The sequence below is a fragment of the Channa argus genome, chromosome 12 (genome assembly GCF_033026475.1).
Source record: "Channa argus isolate prfri chromosome 12, Channa argus male v1.0, whole genome shotgun sequence".
Taxonomy (NCBI): Eukaryota; Metazoa; Chordata; class Actinopteri; order Anabantiformes; family Channidae; genus Channa; species Channa argus.
In genome coordinates this window covers 15,652,775-15,676,112 of record NC_090208.1, presented here as the reverse complement: position 1 = coordinate 15,676,112, position 23,338 = coordinate 15,652,775, and the positions used below count along the sequence as shown (strand labels likewise).

Below are 23,338 nucleotides of genomic sequence, written 5' to 3'. Positions count from 1 at the left end.
TGGCCATATGAGTCTTATGGGGTTTTTCACTGATGTTTTATTTATCATTGTTTGTATATTTTTTTATCTATATTTAACAATCCATATTTAGATTTTCTTATTTGTCACAATCCTTATTTTAATTTTATTTTTAGTCTATTAGTCTTGTTGTCTTTTTGCCCTGTTTGGTGTGTCTTGTTGTCAACTTCTCACATAGGTTTTTAAAATTCTTCTTTCTGTGTGCTATATTATTACTATATTATTGTCCTTGTTTGGTGCTTGTTTGTTGTATCATATGCAAAGCACTTTTATTTACATTAAACTGCAGGAAAGGTGCTACTTAAAGAAATGTTGATTGACTGCTTGTTAATTCAAATATCCAATTCTGCAAATTACATGGCAGCATCTGAATGCATTTAGGCATGGGGACATGGTCAAGATGATATTTCAATCATATATAACAAATTTTCATTACATTTTACTAAAATATTTGATAATTTCTGCACCTGCAGTTTGACTCCTCTAAAATACACATATGTCAGTCACATCCAGAAATTATGGATGAATGTGTTTTTAACTTGCCCCAGAATTCATAAAAGAAGGACTTTTTGAGTACACGTGTTGGGCTATAAAAATTGAATTATACATTAAAAATGTTTGATTCGTTCTGTATCTGTGGTCTATGGACCACAGTGCCCAAACCTTCATAACAGAACCAATGACTGACTGATTTGGGACTTTAAATTCCAAACTTGTCAAAAATGATATCTTTGTGTGACTCCACTAGACAAGAACTTTTTTTTCTTGGCTGGAATTATGGACTTTATATTTAGAAATATTTTTTTATCCATCTGCACAATTCATAACACAAGCAATTGTCTAGTACAAATATAGGACATAAAATGTAAACATTTTCAATAATGCTACGTCTAGCATGATTCTTGCTGTAGACTGACTCCTCTAAAACAGCTTTCTCAAAAATGGGGAAAACCTATATGTGCAAACTCTCAAAAAATCAGAATAAAAATGCACGATTCTTCGTCTAATTATAGCCTGATGCATGTAGAGGAGGAATGCATACGTATCCAGGAATTATGGGTCAAATAGTTTTTATCAATATTTATACTCCTCACCCCTCTGCAGTCTTTATCTCAGCCACTAGAGCTGCACAAGCCAGTGCACTCCTTGCTGCTGGTACCAACCCCAGATGGATGTGGAGGATTGTGACAGGAATCCAGCGTAAAATGTGCCAAACCAAATGTGCAGATCATTAATGAGATTACTACACCGGATCAGTCAACAACAAGGTTAGCAAAAAACAGAAGTGTTGAGGTAATAATAGGAACCTTGAAAGTTATTACAATGGCAGAGTTGGCTGATATGATAAAATATATTTTAAACATATTTTAAGAGGGAGGACCACAGGGTGACCTACAAGATGGATGAAGTTACACACAGGTGGACTACATTCTTTGCAGGACATGCAACGCAAAAGAGATCAGAGACTATAAAGTGGTGGCAGGGGACAGTGTAGCAGCACTGGATGGTGGTCTACTGTCTGACTTTAAGAACTTTGAGGACCTAATAAATGTAGAAAATGAGAGAGAGAGAGAAGGTTAGAGGAAGCAGACATGCTGCACAGGGAAGTGCAGGCAATTTGTAAAATATGGTTAGGAAAATAACAAAGAGGATGAAAACAGGAAAGCAGTCCAGATGATACACCAGTGGAGGCGTGGACATGCTGAGGAGGAATGGCAGTGGAGTGGTTAACCAGATTGTTTAACACAATTCTGCAAAGTGAGAGGATGTGTATTTGTTCCAATTTTCAGAAATCCAGCAACTACAGAGGAGTAAAGTTGATCAGCCAAACCATGAAACTGTGGGAAAGAGCTGTGGAAGTTAGGCTGAGAAGAGAGGTGACCACCAGTTATCTGCAATATGTTTCATGCCAAGAAAGAGCACCAATGTTTGCTTTGAGAGTGTTGATGTACAGGGAGCGATGAGACAAGAGTCATGGTACTGCATGAGGAAGTCAGGAGTGGCAGAGAAGTATGTAAGATTGGTACAGGAGATGTATAACAGCAGTGAGGTGTGTGGTATGAATGACAGACAGGTTAACTCTCTCAAAGTTTGTGAGAGGTGAACATGGATTGATGCAGGATGATGCGAACATATAGTTTCTGACACATTAGGGACAGCGTAACTGGTCAACCTTAATGACCATAGAGTTTTTTTGTACGACCTGATGTAACCTACTGTACTTCAATAACACAAACCACAGATCTGACTTAGAAGCTTTACAATTATATCCTCTGTGCTTAGTAAAAACTCTTGAACTACACTGATATGATGATGATATGTTGTACGAAAAAGAGGACACAAACGAGACAATCATATACATGACTCTGAACACTTGATTCAGATGTGGGACTTGTTAACATTGTGGGTGCCTACTTTCAGTTTCACTTTGGCAGTTAAAAGAAGTCACGTGAAGGCATCTGAACTCCCCATCTATATATTTCTATTTGATTTGATTTACCTTTCAACACTATAATGCTGTTAACAACCCAGGTTTTTATCCCTTATTGAACTGTTGTATTGACCATTTTCATGTCTGCATTGTTTTCAATATACAAGCTCAATATATTCACTTGAAAATACTGTGAATATTTAATTACCTGTCTTTTCCAATTTCATTGATAAATTGTTTCACAGAAGCTCTGAATAAAACCAACAGGGTGTCAGAAGGTCTTATACAAACAGTCGACTAGTTACTTGCTAAATAAAGCTGGTGGAACATCAGGTAATTTCCCACTATCATTCCTGTGATTACAGACAACAATACTTGGTGAACTCAAATAAGGAAATGTGTTCACACAGAAACACTGCCCAGGCATTATGATGTAAGCTATTGGACAAACTCCAGTGGACAAAACAACATTACATCGTAATGATAAAACAAGAGAAGAATGGGTAAAAATGCAGTAAAAAAATGGGTTGCAATATTAAGGTCACAATGGCTAAGTACCAATGATCTGACATTACATAACAAAAGATGAACAAATACCTACATGTAATAGTATAACTGAGTATATACTGAGTATAAATACACAGTATGTTGCATCTAAATTGATATATGATTGATATATTAATATATGAATTGGGTTTCAAACATACATGTTGTTATGATGATGAAATATGGCTGAAAATGTCCCGCTAACACAAAGATGATTTTTTTAATCGTAATTATTATTATTTTCAGCTAAACATTTTTCTGAAGAGCACAGTCTTCTGTTTATATTATTTCTTCTGCCACACAGGTATAGATGTCTGTCTGGGAGCGGCAACACTGCATGCGATATATGAACACGTGGTGGACCAAGGATTGGCCAGCTTTAAGCACACAAAACAGAACGGCACCTGACAACGAGGACAGTGAACATTTTTACATGAAATGTTGTCATGTTGGAGCAATATGCCACAGGTGGGACAGGCACGGATGGAGGGACATTTCACAGACCAAAGGTACATATCTGGACAGTTCCTCAGTGTTTTTAGTGACTCGTTGGTACAGCCGTCATTTCCACAGCTGTCTGAACGTGGAGCTGGACCCTTCCAATCCCTCAAACACTGCCAGCAGAATGTGTAGTACCGTCTTTTTTTAGTGGGGCACACTGTGCAGCGGACTCTCAGATTAGATGGGTTCTTTCTCACCACAGAAGATTTGCATTTGGGGCACTGGTGTGGAGAAAATAGAGGAAAAACTGTCTTTTTTTTTATTTTATTTTTTTGTTTTGCATTCTATCAGGTTCTGATAGAAATGTAGTTTTCAGGTACAGGCAATAAATGTTACAATTTCAATGAAACACTTACTAATTTAGTAGAACCTCTGGCAGCATTGGAGGCCATGGCTTTTTCAAAATACTCCTTTTCTTCAGGGGTCAGAAGAGCCATTTTACAAACTTCAGCGAAAGACCACTCAATGTTACAGCCACTTTGGCCACACACAAAGTGGCTTTTACCCTTTATGAAAACATTGAAAAATGAATTATTCCTATAGAGTCAAAGGTTGGAAACGAATCCAACATGCTACAGAAACACAAGATAATGATAGAGTCGGGTAGAAAAACATCTCAGTGGGGAACAGATCCTGACCCAAGACAGATATAAAACTCCAAATGTCCAAAAAAGAAGATGAACCATATTTTTTATATAATGCATGTGTCAACCTACCTCATCCAACAGCCTGCGACACCAGTTGGTGAGAGACATCGGTGTGACAGCATGACCACAGGACATCAGAGCTCTGCGAGACTGGAAACCTTCACACAAAACTGAGAGAAACGCATAAAGAAATAAAAAGAATGTTAAATGAGAATAAATGGCATCAGACTTTCTCTGTGTTTGATTGTAAAATAATTTATCATGCAAAACCTACAATTTAACCCAAATCACTGTAATGCATGATCTTTATCAATGGCATTTTGAAAACACTCTTCTACTTACAATCTAAATCATCGTCTGCATCCACAAATGCCAGTGTGGGGTCATAAGGGTTGTAGCATTTCTCCTGGGCAGTTGTGCTTATTGCTTTGTGGATTTCTACGGTGAAATAACAAAAGGAAGAGCAGCAGGTAAAACAGAGTGGTTAATTTAACATTAGTGTCAATATTGAATGTAATTTACTTCTTTCCTTTCTTTTTGACTTGTTCCTTTATACCAGGAGCTTTATGTCTGATCTCCTGCTGCAGTTGCTCTGGTCTGTTTTGTTTAACATCATCTCTTGACCTGTTGCTTTACACATTCACTGCAATATATTCCTGCTATTTCCATTGTACTGTCGTCATTTTGTGTTAAACAATAAATCAGTTTTAATAAATTCAGCAAAGTCAAGCAAGCCGGGATGTTTCCCTGATGTTTTGAATGCACCAGTATAACAAAAAGACTCTTGCCCGTTGAAGTGCAGCTCTGTGTGTTATTGAAGTGTGCAATATAGTTAACAGATCTAAAAATGCATTTCTTTTAAAACATAAAGCATTGCTAACAGATATTTACCCTTCTTGAAAACATCATATCAGCTCGCTTACCCCAATCAGGTCTTATCGGGTACAGAGGCTGAACATACTGAAAGACGGGCAAAGGCAGGACTCTAATTACAGACGGTCGTTCCGCGTCGTTCCGTGTCCTGGCCCCGAACATCAGCGGAAAATCTTCCACACGGTGTCCTACACAGAAATGTAATGGGAGGATAGAGTTGGTGAGAGAGATACTCAAATATGTGCAATGAACATTTATATAACTTAAGATGCAGCTACTGAATAAAGCTCAACACACAGTAGGAAGAAGTGACGATCATCACAGACGAAACACAACATTAACTTTAATCTTATAGTTCAACCGTGTCAGGTGTGTTCGCCCATTTTCGTTCTCCTTCTTCTCACCTGTTGGTCTATTGACCATAAACGACCTGTTCCACATTTTCTTCGCTTTGTCGGCGAGTCTCCTCTCAGCTTCACTCTCCGGACAAGTATTGTGGCAGCTGAAGAAGTAGTTTCTGTTTCTGTCCCGACGGCGTTTCCGTCTCCAGAGGCGCGTCAACTTCTGTTTCCCACCATGAGCATAGTTATTCTGAACATATCAGCCCATGAGTCTTTTTCAAACAAAAGCCTTTTGCTTCTTTTGCGAAAAATACTTAAACGCCAGCGTTAGAAGATATAGGCTGGTTTTGGACTTATCTATATTTTTAGATTCAGTCACACATTGCAAACATTTCTGAAAGCATTACTGAATTATGAAGTATAATTACTTACTCTTTGCTCCTCTGCTGCTTTATGTCAAATGAATCATGCTTCGCAAACACTGCATTGGAAAAGATAAAACCATCTTTTCCTCACAAAAACTGCTCTGATCTCAGTATTAACATTGGAATATGAGATGACAGCACCGTGAAGATGAAGATATTGAATAATTTATTATAGCATATATTTGGAAATGCTTAAGAAAAAATGCACAGGCTTTAACTCTGGTTCGGTCAGAGCTTCAGGGGTCTCCTCTGCTCTTCTCTGCTCAGTGGTCCAGTATGTTCAATATAACAAATTCTCAAGCATTAATGACCATGAAGTTTTTTTGTTTGTACTACATACATAATGCAGTGTCACAAATCGCAAATTTGCCTCAAAAAGCTTTACACACTGTAAAACATATTATATCCTCAAACAAGAAAGTCTCCCAAGCAATAGCATAATGATGGCACAAGACAAAAGAAAACACAGCTTTGTGTGGCATTATTGAGATTAAATGAAAACTGACATAAAAAATATTAACAAATTACTAAATGTTATATGAAAAGATATTAGATCATAGACCTATTTTCACATGTACTCGTAAGTGCTTTAAACATACATGTTGTTATGATTACATATGTCTGAAAGAAGATTATTTTACTATTAGTTTTTTCCCACAGGTAAAAGAAAAAAAAAATCAATTTTACTTGAGAAAACAATGAACAACATAGTTCACAGTTCATATTATTTCTTCTGCCACACAGGTATAGACGTCTGTCTGGGGGCGACACCACTTAAACAATTCATGTAATTTTGACTTGTTTTCATACACTCTGTAGTGAGCTTCAGGCACACAAAACAAAACTTCACCTTACAGCGGGGACAGGTAACGTTTTTACACATAGTATTGTCATAATGCAGCAATATGCCACAGGTGGGGCAGGCTCGAATGGAGGGACATGCAGTGAAACCTCTCACACATTTAGGGGTGATATCCGCACAGCTTCTCAGTGTTTTTAGTGACTCCTTGGTGTTACCATAGTGGTGTGAATGTGGATTTTGACGCATCCTCTCCCTCAAACACTGCTGGAAGAATACATGGTGAAAGGAGAAGCAACTGTTATTTTTTCTATTTCACCATTTTATTAGCATGAAGAGAAAATTGTTTGTCAATTTAGTTTCCAAGTAAATGTTCACTGAGACACTTACTCTTTTTGTTTCAAAGTAACCACTGGTAGAGTTGGAGGCCATGGCTTTTTTAAAGTACTTCATTTCTTCAGGGGTCAGAAGAGCCATTTTACAAACCTCAGCATAAGGCCACTCAACGTTACAGCCACTTTGGCCACACACAAACCTGCTTTTCCCCTTTATGAAACATTGGAGAGTAAATTACTCATCACTGTCACTGGTTGGAAACAAAATACTAGACACTGTGCAAATTCTTAATACTCCTAAAGACAGGGCCACTTCCAACCTGTTAGCCTCAAAGAGCTGCATCCTAGAAGTTTGGATGAGCTGTAGTTTAGTTAAATAAACAAAACGGTATTCTGAAGACTATAAATGTTATTGGTACTTTAAAAAATAATCATAATATTGTCAAAAATATTTTTGAGTTGCACATGCAGCCAAATAAACAATCATGTAATAGCTCCCTATATTCATTTTTTTATTGAATTTTGTGTAAGAAAACTTAAAAAGACCCTCTTTACTTGTTCTCACAGATTTCCTAAATTAGTGTTCCCTGAGCCACATAATTGAAAAATACACTTGGACACACTCAAGGCAAACCACAAAGGTATTTGCTCCTGTGTAATTCTCAATTACATGTGGTGGAGTGTGTAGGATTATTTCATTACTTAACTAAATGTGCTTTATTAATAGACCTATTTCGGCTGCTGACCCTGAAAATAAAGCAGCAAAATAGATTTTGTTTTGTGAAATTTTGTAAAACATCTCTTGTGAAAAGACAGTAAATAAAGGTCATAGTCCACTGTTCACTGACAATTACCTACCTCGTCCAACAGCCTGCGACACCAGTTGGTGAGAGACATCGGCGTGACAGCATGACCACAGGACATCAAAGCTCTGCGAGACTGGAAACCTTCACACAAAACTAATAAAACAAAGAAACAAAAAATCAAATTAAGCTAAAACAAAATGGCATGATGTTAGAAAATGGGTCCTCATAAACCAATACGGTATAATGTAAAAGTAGATCTACTGAAAATGTGTATTTCTGAAATGTACCTATCTGCGGAATTTGGAAAGGAATTGATCGAGGAGTCAGCTACTTACAATCCAGCTCATCCTCTCTGTCCACAAATGTAAGTGTGGAGTCCCGAGGATCATAACACTTCTCCTGTGTAGTTGTCAGATGTGAGCCCATGTTATGGCGCTGTGTTCATTTTTTATGTGAAACATTAACAAACAACAGAATCAGAACTTTCGGTTTCATGTGGACTAGTTTTCATCATGAACAGTCTGCTGTTTTTAATTTCAGTCAGGGGACCTTTACGAAATATCACGTCCTTATCGGCACAACATAACGAGAGATTGCATTTAATGACACAGTTAGAAGATCATAAAATAAAAGAATGAAAGTTTCAGACATACTTTATTTGCCTTTTGAGCATCATGTGCATCATATGTGTTTCTGTGAATTTTGGTGCTGAATGTTGCGCTTTTGACGCATAAATGCACAGTCTCATCAAGGTCGCGAGATGAAGATGGTCGGTATAATCCGTAGTCTCAGTTATTAGAGGCTCTGTCTTTGTCTCTCATTAAACTGCTTCAACATAATTGAAATGGTCAAGCTAATGCTGCAATTTACTAAATGGTTGAAATATTAAGATTTATGCAACGAAACTTGAGAACATAAACGCAGATGGTGTTTTGGATGTGTAACATTTGCAGGGTGTAATATCAAGTAGAGTTTTACCCATTCACGCAAACGCAACACCGTGGAAACATGCGGAAGTTCAATATTTTTATAAGTCATAGTCCCTTTGTGGTAGTGCATACACTGCCTGTTTGCTAGATTTCACTTTCATTATTGTCGCTAGTTATCAGAAATCATATGAATAAAAAAAATAATACTAAACTAAACATATTCAAATATTGGCATAAATAATCAATAAAACAAACATTTAAATGTAGATTTTAATTTTACTTTACATCAACTAAATGAGGGCAGCCTCACACCTCACACAGATATTTTGGCGCAATGATTCTTTCAATAATCTATTTTACCTCCAAAATTGAAAAAAAAAGCTCTTTACATAATATGTCTCAAGTGGGTTTACACTCTGCAATATTCACTACCTGTTGTTTCTAAAGAATCATCAATAAATTGCAGAACAAAATAGAAAATAAAATCTTCTCTAAACAACACTGCTCTGCTGTCATGTCAAACATGTGGGTTACAGGATATCAAATGTCAGTGACACTATGTAAAGATGCAGATGGATTGAACATGTTGACAGTAAAAAGATAAGTTTCCTCAGTCTATAGCACAGCAGTTCACACACAACAAAAACAGTCCACAATAGCTAGAATCTAGAGAGTAAAGGTTTTTGGAAACGTTGTTAGATGATAAAAGTATTTGATTTATATATGTCACCTGGGACATTGTTAGCAACACCCTAGAGCTGCACTTCAGCAACCCAAGTGTAAAGTAAATTATTTTAGATGATTAGGAGCGAGCTGTGTTTATGCAGTGTTAAATAGTGTTTATTGTTATATTAACTGATGTGTGACCAACTGATTTGGCTGCAAAGTAAATGATCATCCATTTGAATATGAACCACCACACCCCTATATGTATGGCCCCACAGTTTCTTTAAATGATTTACAGCAGGCTGAGGATGTTTGTGTCAAGAAAAACTTGAGAACTTTTTTGGCATGTCTACGCTGAATAGTTGAAATAGGTTGTGCCAGGTCTTCTGTTAATGTCCTTTGCTTTACACAAGCTGGATTTCCTGGGCCTCAATATCAATACTAACACATTTCCTGTGTTTTCTGAAATATTATGTTTAAATATTATATACATATATATTATATAATATAATAAATATTAATATAAATATTAATGTACATATTAAGCTTAGAAACTTTCATTTATTTTTATGTGCCAATATGTGGTTAAAGCTACTGTTTTTATCTTGGAGTTGATAAGAATATTAAAAGTTGTATCTTTTCTTTTCTTTCCTTTAGTTTGTTAAACCACTTTTCCACTTAAAGGAAAGTCTGTTGCATCATCAGGGTGTGGGGGTATTTTAAGATCAACCTATAGATGGTGCTAGAGGCTTTGTTAGGTTAGTTTTTTTTTATTGCATGGATAAATGCTACTCAGATGGACTTTTTCTGCACACATACATGTAGGTAAAATATCAAACGGACATTCAGCATTAATATAAAGGTAAAGTTTTATTAGATGATGCAGGTGTTAATGATCATCATCACTAAGCAGAGATAATTTCTGTGAAGCAAACACTGAAAATTAAACTTGTAAGAGCATATGATAGTTATTTTCAAGACTGTTGGAGTATAAGAACTAATAGAATGTGACAGAATAAGACTATTAGCATACAAGTTGGGAAGTGAATTAGTTTCTGTGCCACACAGGTATAGAGGTTTGTCTGGGGGCCACACCAGCACTGCAGGGGATGAAGTACGAGCTCGTCTTCAGACACTCAGGAGTGGGCTTCAGACAAACAAAGCAGAACTCGACCTGGCAGCGAGGACAAATGATGTTCTTGCAGCCTGTTTTGTCGTGCTCCACTCTCTGACCGCAGGTGGGACAGGCCCGGATGGAGGGACACTTGTCAATCCCCTCTACCTGTGGGAGGTTGGTGTCCTTACAGTTCTTCAGAAGCTCGAGGTCGTGGTTGATGCAGCCATCGTTGTCACAGCGATCAGAGCGGGGAGCTGGACCTTTCCAGTCCTTCAGACACTGCCAGCAAAAGTTGTAATCTTTCTTCTTATCTGCAGTGCAGACTATGCACTGAACATTGAGGTTTGTCAGATCCTCTCTCTCCAAATAGGTTTTGCACCCAGGACACTATAGGAAAAAGGTGTAAGAACCATTTAAAGGAATAGAGACATGACAAAAACATAATCATCGGTTTTCTGTCTGAGAACGCTGGATCAAAGTGCTGTGTCAAACTTCATTTTTGTCACTATTTCTGCATAAACCACTTTCTGTTCTTGTCTCATATTTATTTGGGTTTCTTTTCTCTAACCGGTCTATGTTCCTTTATGCAAAAATAGAAAGAATTAGAGCAAATTGAAGCTGCAGATGGAATGATCCATCACCCCCATATCATATTTTGAAGTGTAGTGATGATGAAGATCTACATCTCAGAATGCATCTCTTACAAGTGTAATTTTTTAAAGGGAATCTCCTGTGGCTCAGAGGCTGTGCTAAACCACAACACCAGGGCCCCACGTCCTGTTCTGCCAGTTTCTTTCCATCAGTCACCACTAACATATTCTTTCCAATGTTACTCTTTATATGTATGGATTCAATAAACAAGACACCTGTACATAAGATTCAAGTGTTTGTGTTAAACTAAGCTACTCGACAGATACAAGCGTGATGTCAATTATTTCATCTAACTATGCAAGTAGTGAATAAGTACATTCCTTAGTATATTATTTTATACATATGCAAACAGACATACTCTGCTTATGTTTTTACTGAACCAGACACTGGGACACTCACTGTTTTAAATTCACAGTATTCTGTAGCAGCCAGACGGGCCATGTTTTCTTCAAAGTACTGCATCTCCTCAGTTGTCAGTACTGCCAGTTTGCGCACCTCTTGGTAAGACCACACCTTATCACACTTCTGCAAGGTGCCGTCCTTCAAAGCAGGACATTTAAACTTGTGCTGGCCCTGAAATTGAGAGGACAGGTTGCTTTTCAGTATAGAATGTGGGCAAACTCGGTTACTTTATTTTATCTTTTTTACATGTGTACAACTTCATTGAAGTGTTGGCAATTCAGCCAAACTCAGTTACACAGATGGAGCTTGAGATATTTTGTCAGGAAAAACAGAATAAATTCCCTGAATCTAGGTTTGAGAAAATTGTAATGACTTACGCTCACATTACACTTACATTTAGTAATTTGGCAAATGCTTTCATCCAAAGACACTAACAATTGAGGTACAAATCTAAATATAGGAGAAAACATTAAAGCACAGTGTTATGGGAATACACGTTTGAGCTTCATGAGAACTAAATGAAAGACAGGATGGACAGAACAAGACAAAAGCAGATCAAGGTGATCATTTTTTGTTGCTCACGACAAAAAGCAATCCTTATTACACACAAACGCACACATGCACCTGATGTGGGCAGGAAATCTGTGTTGAGGGGACTTTGTGCATCAGCCTTTATACCAGAGGCAGATGAGAATGAGGCAGCGCTGCATTGTAGATCTGGCGCCATGATTAAGGAAGTTGTCGGCGAATGTTTGAGGACAAATCTCTCTAACATTGTCCATGAATTTGAAAACAGATCTTTGTGCGCTGCGGATGAGAGGATGGAAAGTACCTGATCAAGCAGACTGCGACACCAACCGGTGAGAGACTCTGGGGTCACAGCGTGACCGCAGGACATTTCTGCACGGAGACCCTGGTCTCCATCCTCGGGGGCTGAGGACAACAATAATAAGAACAAATAAAACTGTAGTACAGTCACAAACAACTGGAACAAAACGGACCTACACCTACATCACATCTCAACCTGTCTTATAACTGACATAATGCACACGTCCCATTTTTAAAGCCTCGGCATATAAAGGCTTTACAATCAAAGGTTGACTTACGAAGCGGATCCAGATCATCTGGTCTATTGACAAATTTCAGAGTAGTGTCTCGGGGATCGTATCTCTTCTCGTCCTGACCCTGTGTGGTCATGTTGTGTCAGAACAGATCTGCTCTCCGTCCTCAAACTTTTCGTACTGATATGGGCATAAACACTGCATCAGTCCGCTGTGTTACTTTCACATTTGTTTTTGGACGCTTTCAGTTTTGCACCCGGGGATTTCAAGAAGTCACGTGAATGTGATCTGGCAAATCTGTATTATTATGTTTCATTTTGTCTATTTTATTACATTGACTGATAGATCAATTTTGTAGTATTTTCTTATTGCATTGTTCATTTTAATAGACATCTTGTTAGTAGCTGCTGGCTTGGAACATTCACAGCTGTTTTAACAAGGCGTGGATAGAGAAGCTAGTAGTAGTAATAGTGGTAGACATTGTGGTCTACAATATTAGTAAATGAAAATAATATAGGATACACTACCTGCACAAAAACAAGGCAACGCGTGAAAAATAATCCTACCACTTGATAATAACAGGATAATAATAGGAGTAAAGTGGAAGTGAAAGCATCCTGGGCCCTGACGTCAGACCCTTATGAGAGACAAATTCCCCCTGAAGAGTCTTCAACACTCAGCAGCAGAGTGAGCTCAGAAACGGCACGATATGGGGAAAATCTTTCAGGTTGTTGTTCACGGTCTGCGGAGTGAGAAGATGATAATCGACCTCTGCAACACAGAGGAGCAGATGCAGAAAATGACAGTGCTGCAGCTGAAGGAAAAGATCGCACAGAGGCTTCCCCACACCGCAGGTAAAGGGAGTGAGAAATGAAAATAGCCATAACTGTCATACTATACTGTAAGCCATAACAAATTTGCAATAGTCAGTGACGTTATATATATATATATATATATATTTGGAACTTCGGTTTTGTTTGCCTGTCAGGAGACGTGCAAACAAAATTGTTTTTAATTTCAGTGAAGGTATTTATCTATATGACAAAGCTTCATAGTTTATTATAAATTTTTGCCAGCAAAATCAGCGAAAGTGAAACTATGCAGAACGGCGCCCTTCTGGCTTCTATGTCTTGATAAATAAGCTGCTGACTTATTTGTTAGATGCTTTAACAACAATAGTCTAGTTAGTATTGATATCTTTGAATTTTGAATGTTATATTGTTATTTGTTCATCTTTTCAAATGAAGGAAGATTGAATGAAAATTTAAGTACTGTAGTACAAAGTTACTTTACGGAGTTGTTTTCCTCCACCGATTAATTACAAGTTTATTTGAAGCGTAAAAGCTGAAGAGGTAAATTTGCCACCAATCATTCTGAGGAGAAACCGCACTAACTCTTGTCTGTTTGTCTCTGTGTCCCTCTTTGTGTGTGTGCAGGAGAAGACGCTCTGCGTCTGATCTTCACAGACCAGATGCTGGATGGAGACTACAAGCTGCTGTCTGAATATGGAATCCAGCACATGTCCGTCATCCACATGGTGGTGAAAGTTCCTGGAGGACTCACTGATTAATAGAGACATCTCCTTCTGCTGCCAGTGTTGCTTCGTATAAAAGCAAGACGTCCGACACTGTTTACAAATCTTAAAGTTGCTTTTTGGGGGGGTTTTACCGCAATAATCATTCAATTTTGTTATGCTACCTAAGATCAAATGGTTCTGCGCTGTAAATTACAACTTGATAGTTAAACTTAAAAGTGTAAAAAGGCTGCCAAAATAAAGAGACATGTACATACTACATACATCTACATATGTACTTCACATGCTGCATGTTGTGTAAATGTTTGTCTTGTTTGGTTTATTTTTATTTTTTCACTTTCACTTACTTAGGAATATGTCTGAACTAATAAATTTGTGTCATGCCACTTAAATAAAATTGTGTTTGAATAAAAGTTACTTATTTAACAAGTTCTGGTTATGTAGATTTTGAAGCTTGAATATAACGTTTCAAACAGAGAAAAGGAAGCATATTGTTTATTTGACACAATGAACTCACAGCTGGTCCTGCTTGAGTTTGTGCAAAGACTTCATGTTAAGCATCTCCCAATAACTTTAATAAAATGTTAGGTTTGGTGTTAGGTGGGGAATTAAACGCAAACCTCACTGTTATTGTGGAAAAAAAAGAACATGTATTAAAGACACTCAATGAGTTTTTCTTCAAGCTACAAAGGGAAGATTCAGTGGAGAGTTTTACCTCTCACACAGTACTTCTAAGACTTTTGTTCCTTTAAAAAAAAAGGAAAATAATCAGTCAAACGAGTTTTTGTTAAACTGAAGCATTTCAGAAGACAATAAAAAATATTGCAAAGCAATTGTTAAAATGAATGGATTAGTGCCTTGAATAAAACGGGAAGCTGGAGACAGCGATAAGGTGCACCCACATAAAACATAAGAATAACATCACTAAAAATCTGACGTGGAATTTGCTGTACAGCTGCTAGTGGGGCACGGCTTTGGTATTCTTTTCAACGGGTGTACAACTTGTGAAACCATTACTTATCACTTCACTATGTGATGTCCTTATGTATTTTGTAATGTGTGAAACCTAAACCTTCAAAAAGTGTTTAAAATCAAATTTTACAGAATGTCAAAATTGAACTATATTAAAAAAGTACCTTTTGCAGATTTGTATATCTTGCAATTAGTTTAGTTACTGTATTATTTTTAGATGACCTTCACTAGTTAGGGGGAATTTCCGGCACATCCTGACTGCAGCACTCCAACAGACTCGCCTAAAGAGAAAGAGAAAGTCTTACGAGGATATAACAGCGCAAGACATAGAGACTGCTTGTGTGAGTTTATAAGAAACACAGAGGAGTAATTTAACAAGAATCTACCGGAATGTCGCGAAACTTTGATTCTTAAAACTACTGGTGGGTTAAAATGTTCTTCTTGCTTTTGCATTCAAAACAACTGCCATTGATTGATTTTTAACAATTGATGTCGCAATGCAAATCCTTTACAGCTTACAATGAATCTTTTGCATTATGGTCGAGAAATGTACACTTCTTTATGCTCTCCGGGTACGTGCCGTTTTTCCTGTTTATCATACAGAATAGTGCTATGTAGACAATTCTGAAACCTAAATTAATTATTGCGAATCTCTACCCAACAGGAAATATCAAATACCACGGCTTGTTTAACCAAGGAGCGACATGTTACCTGAACAGCGTACTGCAGGTGCTGTTCATGACCAAAGACTTCAGAGAGGCCTTGGAAAGGTTCGGAATATTATACAATATAACAGGTTTAAACTTAATTGAGGCCATGAACTGCCCATTTTTAATGCTGACCATTATGCCTACACTTTTGTTTAGGAACCCCTGTAACAACCCTGACAATGTTGATCATCATCTTAAAACCTTGTTTGATCAGTTAAAGAGCTGCACAGCACGCACTTATGACATCACAAACAAGTTGAACATCGACACAGGTACAGTATGTTAAGACATACCTGTAGAACAACATGGATTCTCTGAAGAGGCTACATGCAGACCAAAATAGATTCTTAGGATAATTTGTTCAGTTTATATTGAGTAGATTTTATACAGACAAATGTCCTACTATAATATTTTGTGATTCTGATTTGTATTCTGTGCAAGTGTTAAAATGCAGTCAAAAAGATTGAGAGTGCCCTAAGTGTTTTATATTTTACCTTATACTAAAACTCATATGACTATTTAAAATCTATTCTGCTGGTGAAGTCCACAACGATTTCTGCTCCCTTATACTTCAGTGAATGAACAACGTGATGCCGCTGAGTACTTTGAGAAGATTTTAACTCAGACTAGTCCTGAAGCTTCAAAGGTAAAGATATGAGTATCAAAGAATCTGTGCATTACATAAAAAACAGAACATGCTAACAGTTGAAACTGGATGTTTACATACCCTGTATAAAAAGACACATAACCTTTTTTTCTTACTGTTTGACATTAAATCAGGCTAAACTTTTTCTGTTTTAGGACAGTTAGAATTATTAAAAATTATTTCAATTTGCTAAATGCCAGAATAATGAGAGAGAATTTTTTTATTATATTCTTCAAGGCCAAAAATTTACATACACTAGGATCACCATGCCTTTAAACAATTTGGAAAAGCCCAGATGATGATGTCATGGCTTTGGAAGCTTCTGATAGGTTAATTGACAACATTTGAATTAATTGGAGGCACACCTGTGGATGTATTTTTAGGGCACACCTCAAACACACTGCTTCCTTTTGTCAGGAAGAGTCTGCTTCAACCTTGGGTACAATTGACAGATGCCCAAAGGTGCCATGTTCATCTGTTTAAACTATTATATGCAACTATAAACACTGAGAATGCTTAGCCATCATACCAGTCAGGAAGGAGATGGGTTCTGTGTCCCAGAGATGAACGTGCTTTGTCAAATGTGCGTATCAATCCCAGAACAAAAGCAAAACAACTCGTAAAGATGCTGGGTGAAGCTGATAAGAGAGTGTCATTATCCAGAGTGAAACAAGTCCTGTACCGACATGGTGTGAAAGGCCAGGGTATCGCGAGAAAAGAAGATGATGTAGAAATATTGAAGCAACATTTCAAGACACCAGCCAGGAAGTTAAGGCTTGGGTGCAATTGGGTCTTCCAAATGGACAATGACCCTAAGAATACTGCGAAATACAAATTGGCTTACGGACAACCAAGTCAATGTTTTGGAGTGGCCATTACAAAGTCCTGATCTTAATGCTATAGAAAATTTGTAGGCAGAGCTGAAAAGGCATTTAGCAGGTAGAAATAATTGTAATAATTTTAACTGACCTAAAACAGAAAAAGTTTACTCTGATTTAATGTCAGACAGTGAAAAAAATGGTCATGTGTCTTTTTATGCAGTGTATGTAAACATCTGGTCTCTATACTTGTCTGTTTTTCAGATCTTTCACGTACAGTTGACACACAAGACCATCTGTTCTCAATGTAAAATAGAGAAAACCAACGATGCGCCAATGTGGCATCTTCCCCTTTCACTGATGGATTCCTACAGTCAACAATATAGTGTGGTAAGATCTGACAACCTGCAAACTTTACAGCATTTTTCTCTTGCCCCGAAATACCGAGTAAACACCACATGCTATTTGCAGATTAGCATTTGAGTCACAGATCTCATCAGTTTGAGTTAAACACCATTAACAGGAGTATTCATATCATCATATACAGTGTCAGCTGATTTGCAGTGTATCTAAAAGCTTAACTAGGCATAGACTGAGATTGAGATTTGAACATAATCTGAAGTAAGCTAGTGGTAAGCAAGCGTGTCAGGGGGCCTTGAGGACCAAGGTTGTGAAAAACAGATCTATTTCACAAGTGTGGGTCAGGGATGTATTATGTTTTTTAACAAAACTTCTACCAAGTTGTGGCCTTTCTTGCTGAGGCCCACTGACAAATGTTGCTGCTATGTTCACTACAATGTGTTGAACCTGTGGCACCTTATTGGTCAGTTGTGTCAGCAGGTGTTTTGATGTAACACATGATGAAACCCTGCTGGGACACTGCTTAAACAACTGTACGGTCTGTAGATCATGTTGAACTGACTTGGTCACAGAGGCCTACAGTATTACTAGTCTACTCCTATTTGCTTGTCAGTATACAATATAATAGTATTCTTTCATACGAGAATTCAACATCCATTTTTGAGATTATACAATTTTAAATGTTCTATTCTCCAAGTCAGTTTTATCTATTTATTCAGCCTACTCTGCAATCTGTACACCATAGAAAACACACTTTCCTTAGACACTTGATTGAAATAAGGAATAACTTCCCAGAACATGGAAACAGAAAAACTTACAAAGTGGAATATTAGGATGACAACATAAATAGTAAAATATGGTTCAGAGTATGTCAAGCAGCTTTTATAGTTGATGTCACCATCCACGATGTCACATGACCACATCTCCACTTGAAAGACAGGCAAGGCACTTGTGGACTTTAAATTCATCTGTAGTTCTGCACTGACAGAGAAGAGGGAAAGAGAAGTCCAGCACAGAGATCCTGAAAGAACTCAAGGCTGCCTTTTAAAGTGTAACACTAACGCTGAGTTTTCAAACTCACTTGAAACTGTATAACACTGCGTAATCATTTTTCTGTCAAACCTGTTTATTACACTGTGTTACACTTTATGACTGATTATCACTGCACTCTGTACCTTACACTTAGATAAACTTCCTTATTGACTAGTAGGAATAATCCACGCATGGTATTTATATAAATCCTGCAACTACAGTATGTGATCCAGTACTTCAGATATGCTATATATTTATCCGTTACTTTTGGCAGTTGACTAATTTTAGGTACTGTGTACCTTTTTAAGAACATGCACTGCTCTTTCCATTTAAAGCTTTTCTTGTCTCATTTTAACAGTATAGGGGTTTTTAAAGGGCTTTTTACTGTGCTGTCAGTCTATGTGCTGTTCTTGTTTTCTGGTCCTTTGCTTAGCAAATATTTTTCTCAGATTTATTAAAAGAGATGGACCTTAATGAGGCTGCCTCATTTAAATTACTTCTGTCATGTTTAGCATTAGGTTATTTAAATGTTTTGATGTAAATACCAAATGTATACTTCTCAGGTGGATGGCATTGAAGATTATTTCAGAGATTCCCATTTCAGTGGACTAGACCAGATGTACTGTGACCAGTGTGATGAGAAAGTTGATGTAACTATTGTGAGTAACGAGATTCTTTGTTATTCATCTAACGTGACTGGTTTTATAATGACAGGATCAAAACGACACAATTACAATTTTGGCAGCTTCTGTGTTTCATTCAGAAATGTGAAGTGAAACATCATCCAGAGGTTTTAGTGCTGCTGCTGAAGAGGTTTGAGTTTCACTACAGTTACATGAGATATGTCAAAAACAACCGCTTTGTGGATGTCCCCCACACTATACAGATTCCAAAGGTATATTTACTGTATATTTGAGTATGATATTATAACACATTTCTTTTTTATGCCTGATCCTAATACATAATTGTAATTTTTCCTCTGGTGATCAGAATCAGACATATGAACTATATGCAGTTGTGGATCATTATGGAGATCTTAGAGGTGGACATTATGCTGCAACAATCCAGTCGCAGGATGACAATGATGAGCAGTGGTATAACTTCAATGATACCACTGTCACATTGGTAAGATTGATCAGCTTTGCTTTGGTGATGTTGTAAAAATTGTTTAAAATGATCAGTTAAAAAACACTATGTTGGTTGAATGCATAAAAAGATTTAATCATACAATTATTGTTTTTTTTTTTTGTTTTTTTATTAACAGCTAACTTACCAGCTATTCCAAGTGGATAGCATTCATAAGTAAGTTTTCATCTATCTTTTTTCCCACCATACATTTTCCTCAATATAAAAACAAACTACTTTTTCCTTTCATATTTTCTGACTAGATCCCAGACTGCTCATCTTCTTTTTTACAGGAAGCAGAAAAGTAAGAAGTATTTTCTTTATGTTTCCTCACATGTACAATAATGACTACAGCAACTCCTTGACACTTTGTCTGAATTTAATTAATACCTATAACTTTTGTCCCAAGCTACAGACACTTGGAGTCAAAACATCAGAAATGAGTCCACCTGTGAAGGTCTCCTACCTGCTACCAGTGGCAACTATGACCAAAGTCAAGATACTGAAGAGATTTTGAAGAGTCAGGAAAGTGAGGAAAAAGCAGAAGCGGTTTATGACACTGAAGAAACATCTGATCCATGCCATAATGTAAAGGATCAGAACAATGGAGTTAATGTCAGACAGAGTGAAAAACAAAATCCTCAGGAGTCTAATGAGGGAATGAATGATTTGCATGCTCATCAACATACTCATGAAAAAGAGATAGATGAAGGGAAAATAATCAGATATGATAAGGAAATGGAAGGAAATGAAATTAATGAGCAGTCATTAGAGAGAGAAACTTTCCCTGAAATAACTCAAATTGAAGAGAATGTAGAGGGCCAGCACAATGTCAATACAGGACTATATAATAATAGACAGAGAAGAATGGATATTGTGCATGATTTTGAACAGGAAAACAGTAACAGGCTTCAAAATATTGATCCTCTTAATAAAACAGATGAGCTGAGTGATGCACCGAGGAGATTAATTGATGTGAACAAAGTCAGATATGGACATACTGTAGGAGATGAACAGCCTTTGACAGAAAATCTCAACAGGGATCCAAAGAAACAGGGCAGTGAAGGATTAGATGACAATAGAAAGAGCACAAATAAAGATCCCGATGGAAAACTGAAAGCTCATGGAAACCATGAACAACAGAGAGACACGGGGGATGTTAGGGAAGAAAATGGACATGAACCAGGGAGAGGAAAGTCCACCTTAAAGGTTCACTGTCATGAAGGTGTAGAGAATCAACACGATAGAAACAATACACTTGAATGTGTTGGTGAAGAACAGAGGGAAAAGGAAGATGTAATAATATATAAAATTAAGAAAGTTAATAAACATTGTTTGCATAATATTCAGGACCACAAAGTAGAAATCAGTGATTTAGATTCAGGAAAATGTTTGGACGGGTATAGAGAAGAAAAAGAGGGTGGTAAGAGAAATGATGAACAAAGGAGAAGAACTTCAGAAAGATACTGTGGTGAGGATGTAAAGGGTCCGGATGATGTTAGAAAAGACAGGACACATGAGCAAATGCAACAGGATGTAAATATCATCAGATGTAAAGATCTTGGTTCAAAGAAACATAACAAACAAGAAAAGAAAGAAGATAATGAACATATTCTTGGAAGAGAAGGAGTGAGAGAAGGCAGGGAATGCGTAGGCAACTGGGAAGAAGCCATTGAACATGTGAGAAAACCAGAGGAAACTCAACCAGATGCACAATCCACATTGGGAGAAGGGATAAAAAGTAAAGCACATTTAAAGCACCAATGTAAGAGAAAGACAGAAACAGTGGAGGAAACCTCACATGGCAACAAGAAGAAAAGGAGTCAGATAAGCTCTTCTGCTAGTGATCGAAGCACAGATACTTTGGTAAAAGGGGTCAGCACGTTAAAAATTAAGTCAAATCCAAAGAATAAAAGAATCAAGGGAAACATTGACAAAGCAGAAGAGAATGAAAGTATAATTCATTTAAATGATGGTGACATATATGTACGAGAACAAGCTGATAAAACAACACATCCAAGTGACAAGAGAGGTGACAAGGAAAGGAAAGGGCAGCAATTCAAGGATCGCTTCAAGCTTAGCAGAAAGAGGAAAAACAGCAAAGTAAAAACCAAAGCAACAAAGGAAAAAACCAAAACTCCTGGGTGTTTCTGTTTCTTCAAAAGAGAAGAAAAGGAAAAGAAAGAAAATAATAACTGCATTTTGACTGAATGATTGATGACAATACATTTGTCTTTTGCTGCCTTTGTCAATTTAAAAAACTAAATGCATTTACTATATGCTACTAAATTATTTTCTTTTTCTTTTTCTTTTTCTTTTTCTTTTTCAATTGTTCAGAGTTTAAATAGATGCCAGATAATTTATGTGACATGATTTCAGACAATAAGTTGTGTAACCAAATTAAATGTATATTACTGTTCTAAGTCTTTTGATCTCTTCTTAGATACAGCGTACATTGCCTGTTGTTTCACTAATATCACTGTCCACTTAGTTTTATAGATTTTTTTCCTTCACAAATTTGATGAAGTTTTGTCCAGTAGAAATGAGACATGAATGAGCATGTGAATATAGCAGCTGCATTGTGAATTCTATTTTATTAATAAATTTTTGTTTCCTGTATCATTTATGAACTATGTAGAATGATATGTTACTTCTTTACAAAAATAAAGAAAACATGATTCAGTTCAGTAGATTTACTTCACTATTAAAAGATGACTTGGTTGTTTTTTCTCAGACTAAATAGCCTGACTTTACAGTGAGCAAAAACAAAACATTTTTAAAACATTTTAAAGCTTCTGACATTAAAAGGTTGAAACTTTGTGCCTATAACTTAATTAGTGTATTTTCACCAACAGAAACAATAAGGCTGGCTGTTTTATTATAATAAAAAACATCAACTATTTTTCATGTCAAGTGTTTGATGGTGTTGGAGGTCATAGGTCATAACTGACATATTTTGTGCTAGGAAAACAGAATTGTGAGTTACAGAGACGTCAATTGTTTATTCTTTGTTTATTAAAGTGTTTTTGATTTCTTTCATTGAGATGTACAGTAAAGAAATACACTGTGTGTTTTTCTGTATGTATGTATATGTGGAGCAGTGAACACATTTTAAATAAAATATATGTTCTGTCAAATACTGTTCTATGAGGTGCACTACGTTGTTTTATTAATATTACTAACCACAACATTGCTTCAGAAGTTTTGTAACATAAAATATTGTGTTGCTGTTTACCTTTGTGTTGTTTGATAGAAAAATTTAAAATATGTGAACACAAACAACTTAAGTTAAATAAGTTAAAATAAGTTAAAACCTTGAAGGTTTAACTTATCTGCAACCTAAGAGGTTGCAGGTCATTATGGATAAAGAGATTGTATTGTATATAGAGTGAGAAAGACAAGAGAATTACATATCTTCCCCCTCAGTATATCAATATCTCAATCTGTTTTTTTCTTTACTTCTTTCATTTGCTCAACTAAGATCATGTATTTTAAAAGAGTACTTTGTAAAAAGAAAGACAATACATCTCTGAGAGAGTAAACAGTAAACACCTCTAACTCTGACAACTGTGAATCACAGATCAACTGAGCCC

General features: G+C 36.7%; 5 protein-coding genes across 8 annotated transcripts; 2 read left to right on the top strand and 3 right to left on the bottom strand.

The window, feature by feature from the left end:
* Window positions 1-765: 765 nt before the first annotated feature.
* LOC137136878 (uncharacterized) lies at window positions 766-5,616 on the bottom strand. Its single transcript, XM_067522645.1, has 6 exons — window positions 5,421-5,616; window positions 5,067-5,204; window positions 4,486-4,581; window positions 4,213-4,313; window positions 3,853-4,002; window positions 766-3,717 (listed from the first exon to the last, which is right to left on the bottom strand). Exons 1-6 carry the CDS (start codon window positions 5,455-5,457, stop codon window positions 3,280-3,282), a joined length of 960 nt encoding a protein of 319 aa, XP_067378746.1. The 5' UTR covers window positions 5,458-5,616; the 3' UTR covers window positions 766-3,279.
* A 315-nt stretch (window positions 5,617-5,931) lies between these two features.
* LOC137136877 (uncharacterized) lies at window positions 5,932-8,258 on the bottom strand. 2 transcript variants are annotated; one of them, XM_067522644.1, is made up of 4 exons: window positions 8,058-8,258; window positions 7,775-7,875; window positions 6,972-7,127; window positions 5,932-6,845 (listed from the first exon to the last, which is right to left on the bottom strand). In XM_067522644.1, the coding sequence occupies exons 1-4, from the start codon at window positions 8,146-8,148 to the stop codon at window positions 6,507-6,509; spliced, it is 687 nt and encodes a 228-aa protein (XP_067378745.1). In that variant the 5' UTR covers window positions 8,149-8,258; the 3' UTR covers window positions 5,932-6,506. The 2 variants fall into 2 exon arrangements, with proteins under 2 accessions (XP_067378745.1, XP_067378744.1); XM_067522643.1 differs by having other exon boundaries at window positions 5,932-6,848; window positions 8,058-8,255.
* Window positions 8,259-10,067: 1,809 nt separating this feature from the next.
* Window positions 10,068-12,784, bottom strand: LOC137138217 (probable E3 ubiquitin-protein ligase RNF144A-A). Its single transcript, XM_067525250.1, has 4 exons — window positions 12,594-12,784; window positions 12,320-12,420; window positions 11,485-11,658; window positions 10,068-10,821 (listed from the first exon to the last, which is right to left on the bottom strand). Exons 1-4 carry the CDS (start codon window positions 12,682-12,684, stop codon window positions 10,366-10,368), a joined length of 822 nt encoding a protein of 273 aa, XP_067381351.1. The 5' UTR covers window positions 12,685-12,784; the 3' UTR covers window positions 10,068-10,365.
* Window positions 12,785-13,189: 405 nt separating this feature from the next.
* On the top strand, window positions 13,190-14,499 carry zgc:194655 (uncharacterized protein LOC794380 homolog). The gene is made up of 2 exons (XM_067525251.1): window positions 13,190-13,402; window positions 13,985-14,499. Exons 1-2 carry the CDS (start codon window positions 13,258-13,260, stop codon window positions 14,116-14,118), a joined length of 279 nt encoding a protein of 92 aa, XP_067381352.1. The 5' UTR covers window positions 13,190-13,257; the 3' UTR covers window positions 14,119-14,499.
* Window positions 14,500-15,334: 835 nt separating this feature from the next.
* On the top strand, window positions 15,335-22,859 carry si:ch211-212k18.13 (uncharacterized). Of its 3 annotated transcripts, none has more exons than XM_067525323.1 (12): window positions 15,335-15,476; window positions 15,569-15,626; window positions 15,719-15,824; window positions 15,921-16,036; window positions 16,340-16,410; window positions 17,493-17,618; window positions 19,184-19,279; window positions 19,384-19,515; window positions 19,611-19,745; window positions 19,885-19,922; window positions 20,009-20,049; window positions 20,155-22,859. In XM_067525323.1, the coding sequence occupies exons 2-12, from the start codon at window positions 15,575-15,577 to the stop codon at window positions 21,957-21,959; spliced, it is 2,718 nt and encodes a 905-aa protein (XP_067381424.1). In that variant the 5' UTR covers window positions 15,335-15,476; window positions 15,569-15,574; the 3' UTR covers window positions 21,960-22,859. The 3 variants fall into 3 exon arrangements, with proteins under 3 accessions (XP_067381424.1, XP_067381422.1, XP_067381425.1); XM_067525321.1 differs by having other exon boundaries at window positions 19,366-19,515; XM_067525324.1 differs by lacking the exon at window positions 15,569-15,626 and having other exon boundaries at window positions 19,366-19,515.
* Window positions 22,860-23,338: the final 479 nt, after the last annotated feature.

Bases quoted from the DNA above. Each gene is read 5' to 3' on its own strand.
- LOC137136878 (XM_067522645.1), bottom strand. From the start codon at position 5,457: ATGTGGAACAGGTCGTTTATGGTCAATAGACCAACAG. The intron at 4,314-4,485 runs GTAAGTAGAAGA...CGTTTCTCTCAG, and splicing joins TGCAGACGATGATTTAGATT to TTTTGTGTGAAGGTTTCCAG. The intron at 4,003-4,212 runs GTAGGTTGACAC...GTTTTCATAAAG, and splicing joins GTCGCAGGCTGTTGGATGAG to GGTAAAAGCCACTTTGTGTG.
- LOC137136877 (XM_067522643.1), bottom strand. From the start codon at position 8,148: ATGGGCTCACATCTGACAACTACACAGGAGAAGTGTTATGATCCTCGG. The intron at 7,876-8,057 runs GTAAGTAGCTGA...TTGTTTTATTAG, and splicing joins CAGAGAGGATGAGCTGGATT to TTTTGTGTGAAGGTTTCCAG. The intron at 6,849-6,971 runs GTAAGTGTCTCA...GTATTCTTCCAG, and splicing joins GTTACTTTGAAACAAAAAGA to CAGTGTTTGAGGGAGAGGAT.
- LOC137138217 (XM_067525250.1), bottom strand. From the start codon at position 12,684: ATGACCACACAGGGTCAGGACGAGAAGAGATACGATCCCCGAGACACT. The intron at 11,659-12,319 runs GTACTTTCCATC...TCTCAATTTCAG, and splicing joins GTCGCAGTCTGCTTGATCAG to GGCCAGCACAAGTTTAAATG. The intron at 10,822-11,484 runs GTGAGTGTCCCA...TTTTTCCTATAG, and splicing joins AATACTGTGAATTTAAAACA to TGTCCTGGGTGCAAAACCTA.
- zgc:194655 (XM_067525251.1), top strand. From the start codon at position 13,258: ATGGGGAAAATCTTTCAGGTTGTTGTTCACGGTCTGCGGAGTGAGAAG. The intron at 13,403-13,984 runs GTAAAGGGAGTG...GTGTGTGTGCAG, and splicing joins GAGGCTTCCCCACACCGCAG to GAGAAGACGCTCTGCGTCTG.
- si:ch211-212k18.13 (XM_067525321.1), top strand. From the start codon at position 15,575: ATGAATCTTTTGCATTATGGTCGAGAAATGTACACTTCTTTATGCTCT. The intron at 16,037-16,339 runs GTACAGTATGTT...CTTATACTTCAG, and splicing joins CAAGTTGAACATCGACACAG to TGAATGAACAACGTGATGCC. The intron at 19,280-19,365 runs GTGAGTAACGAG...CAATTTTGGCAG, and splicing joins AGAAAGTTGATGTAACTATT to CTTCTGTGTTTCATTCAGAA.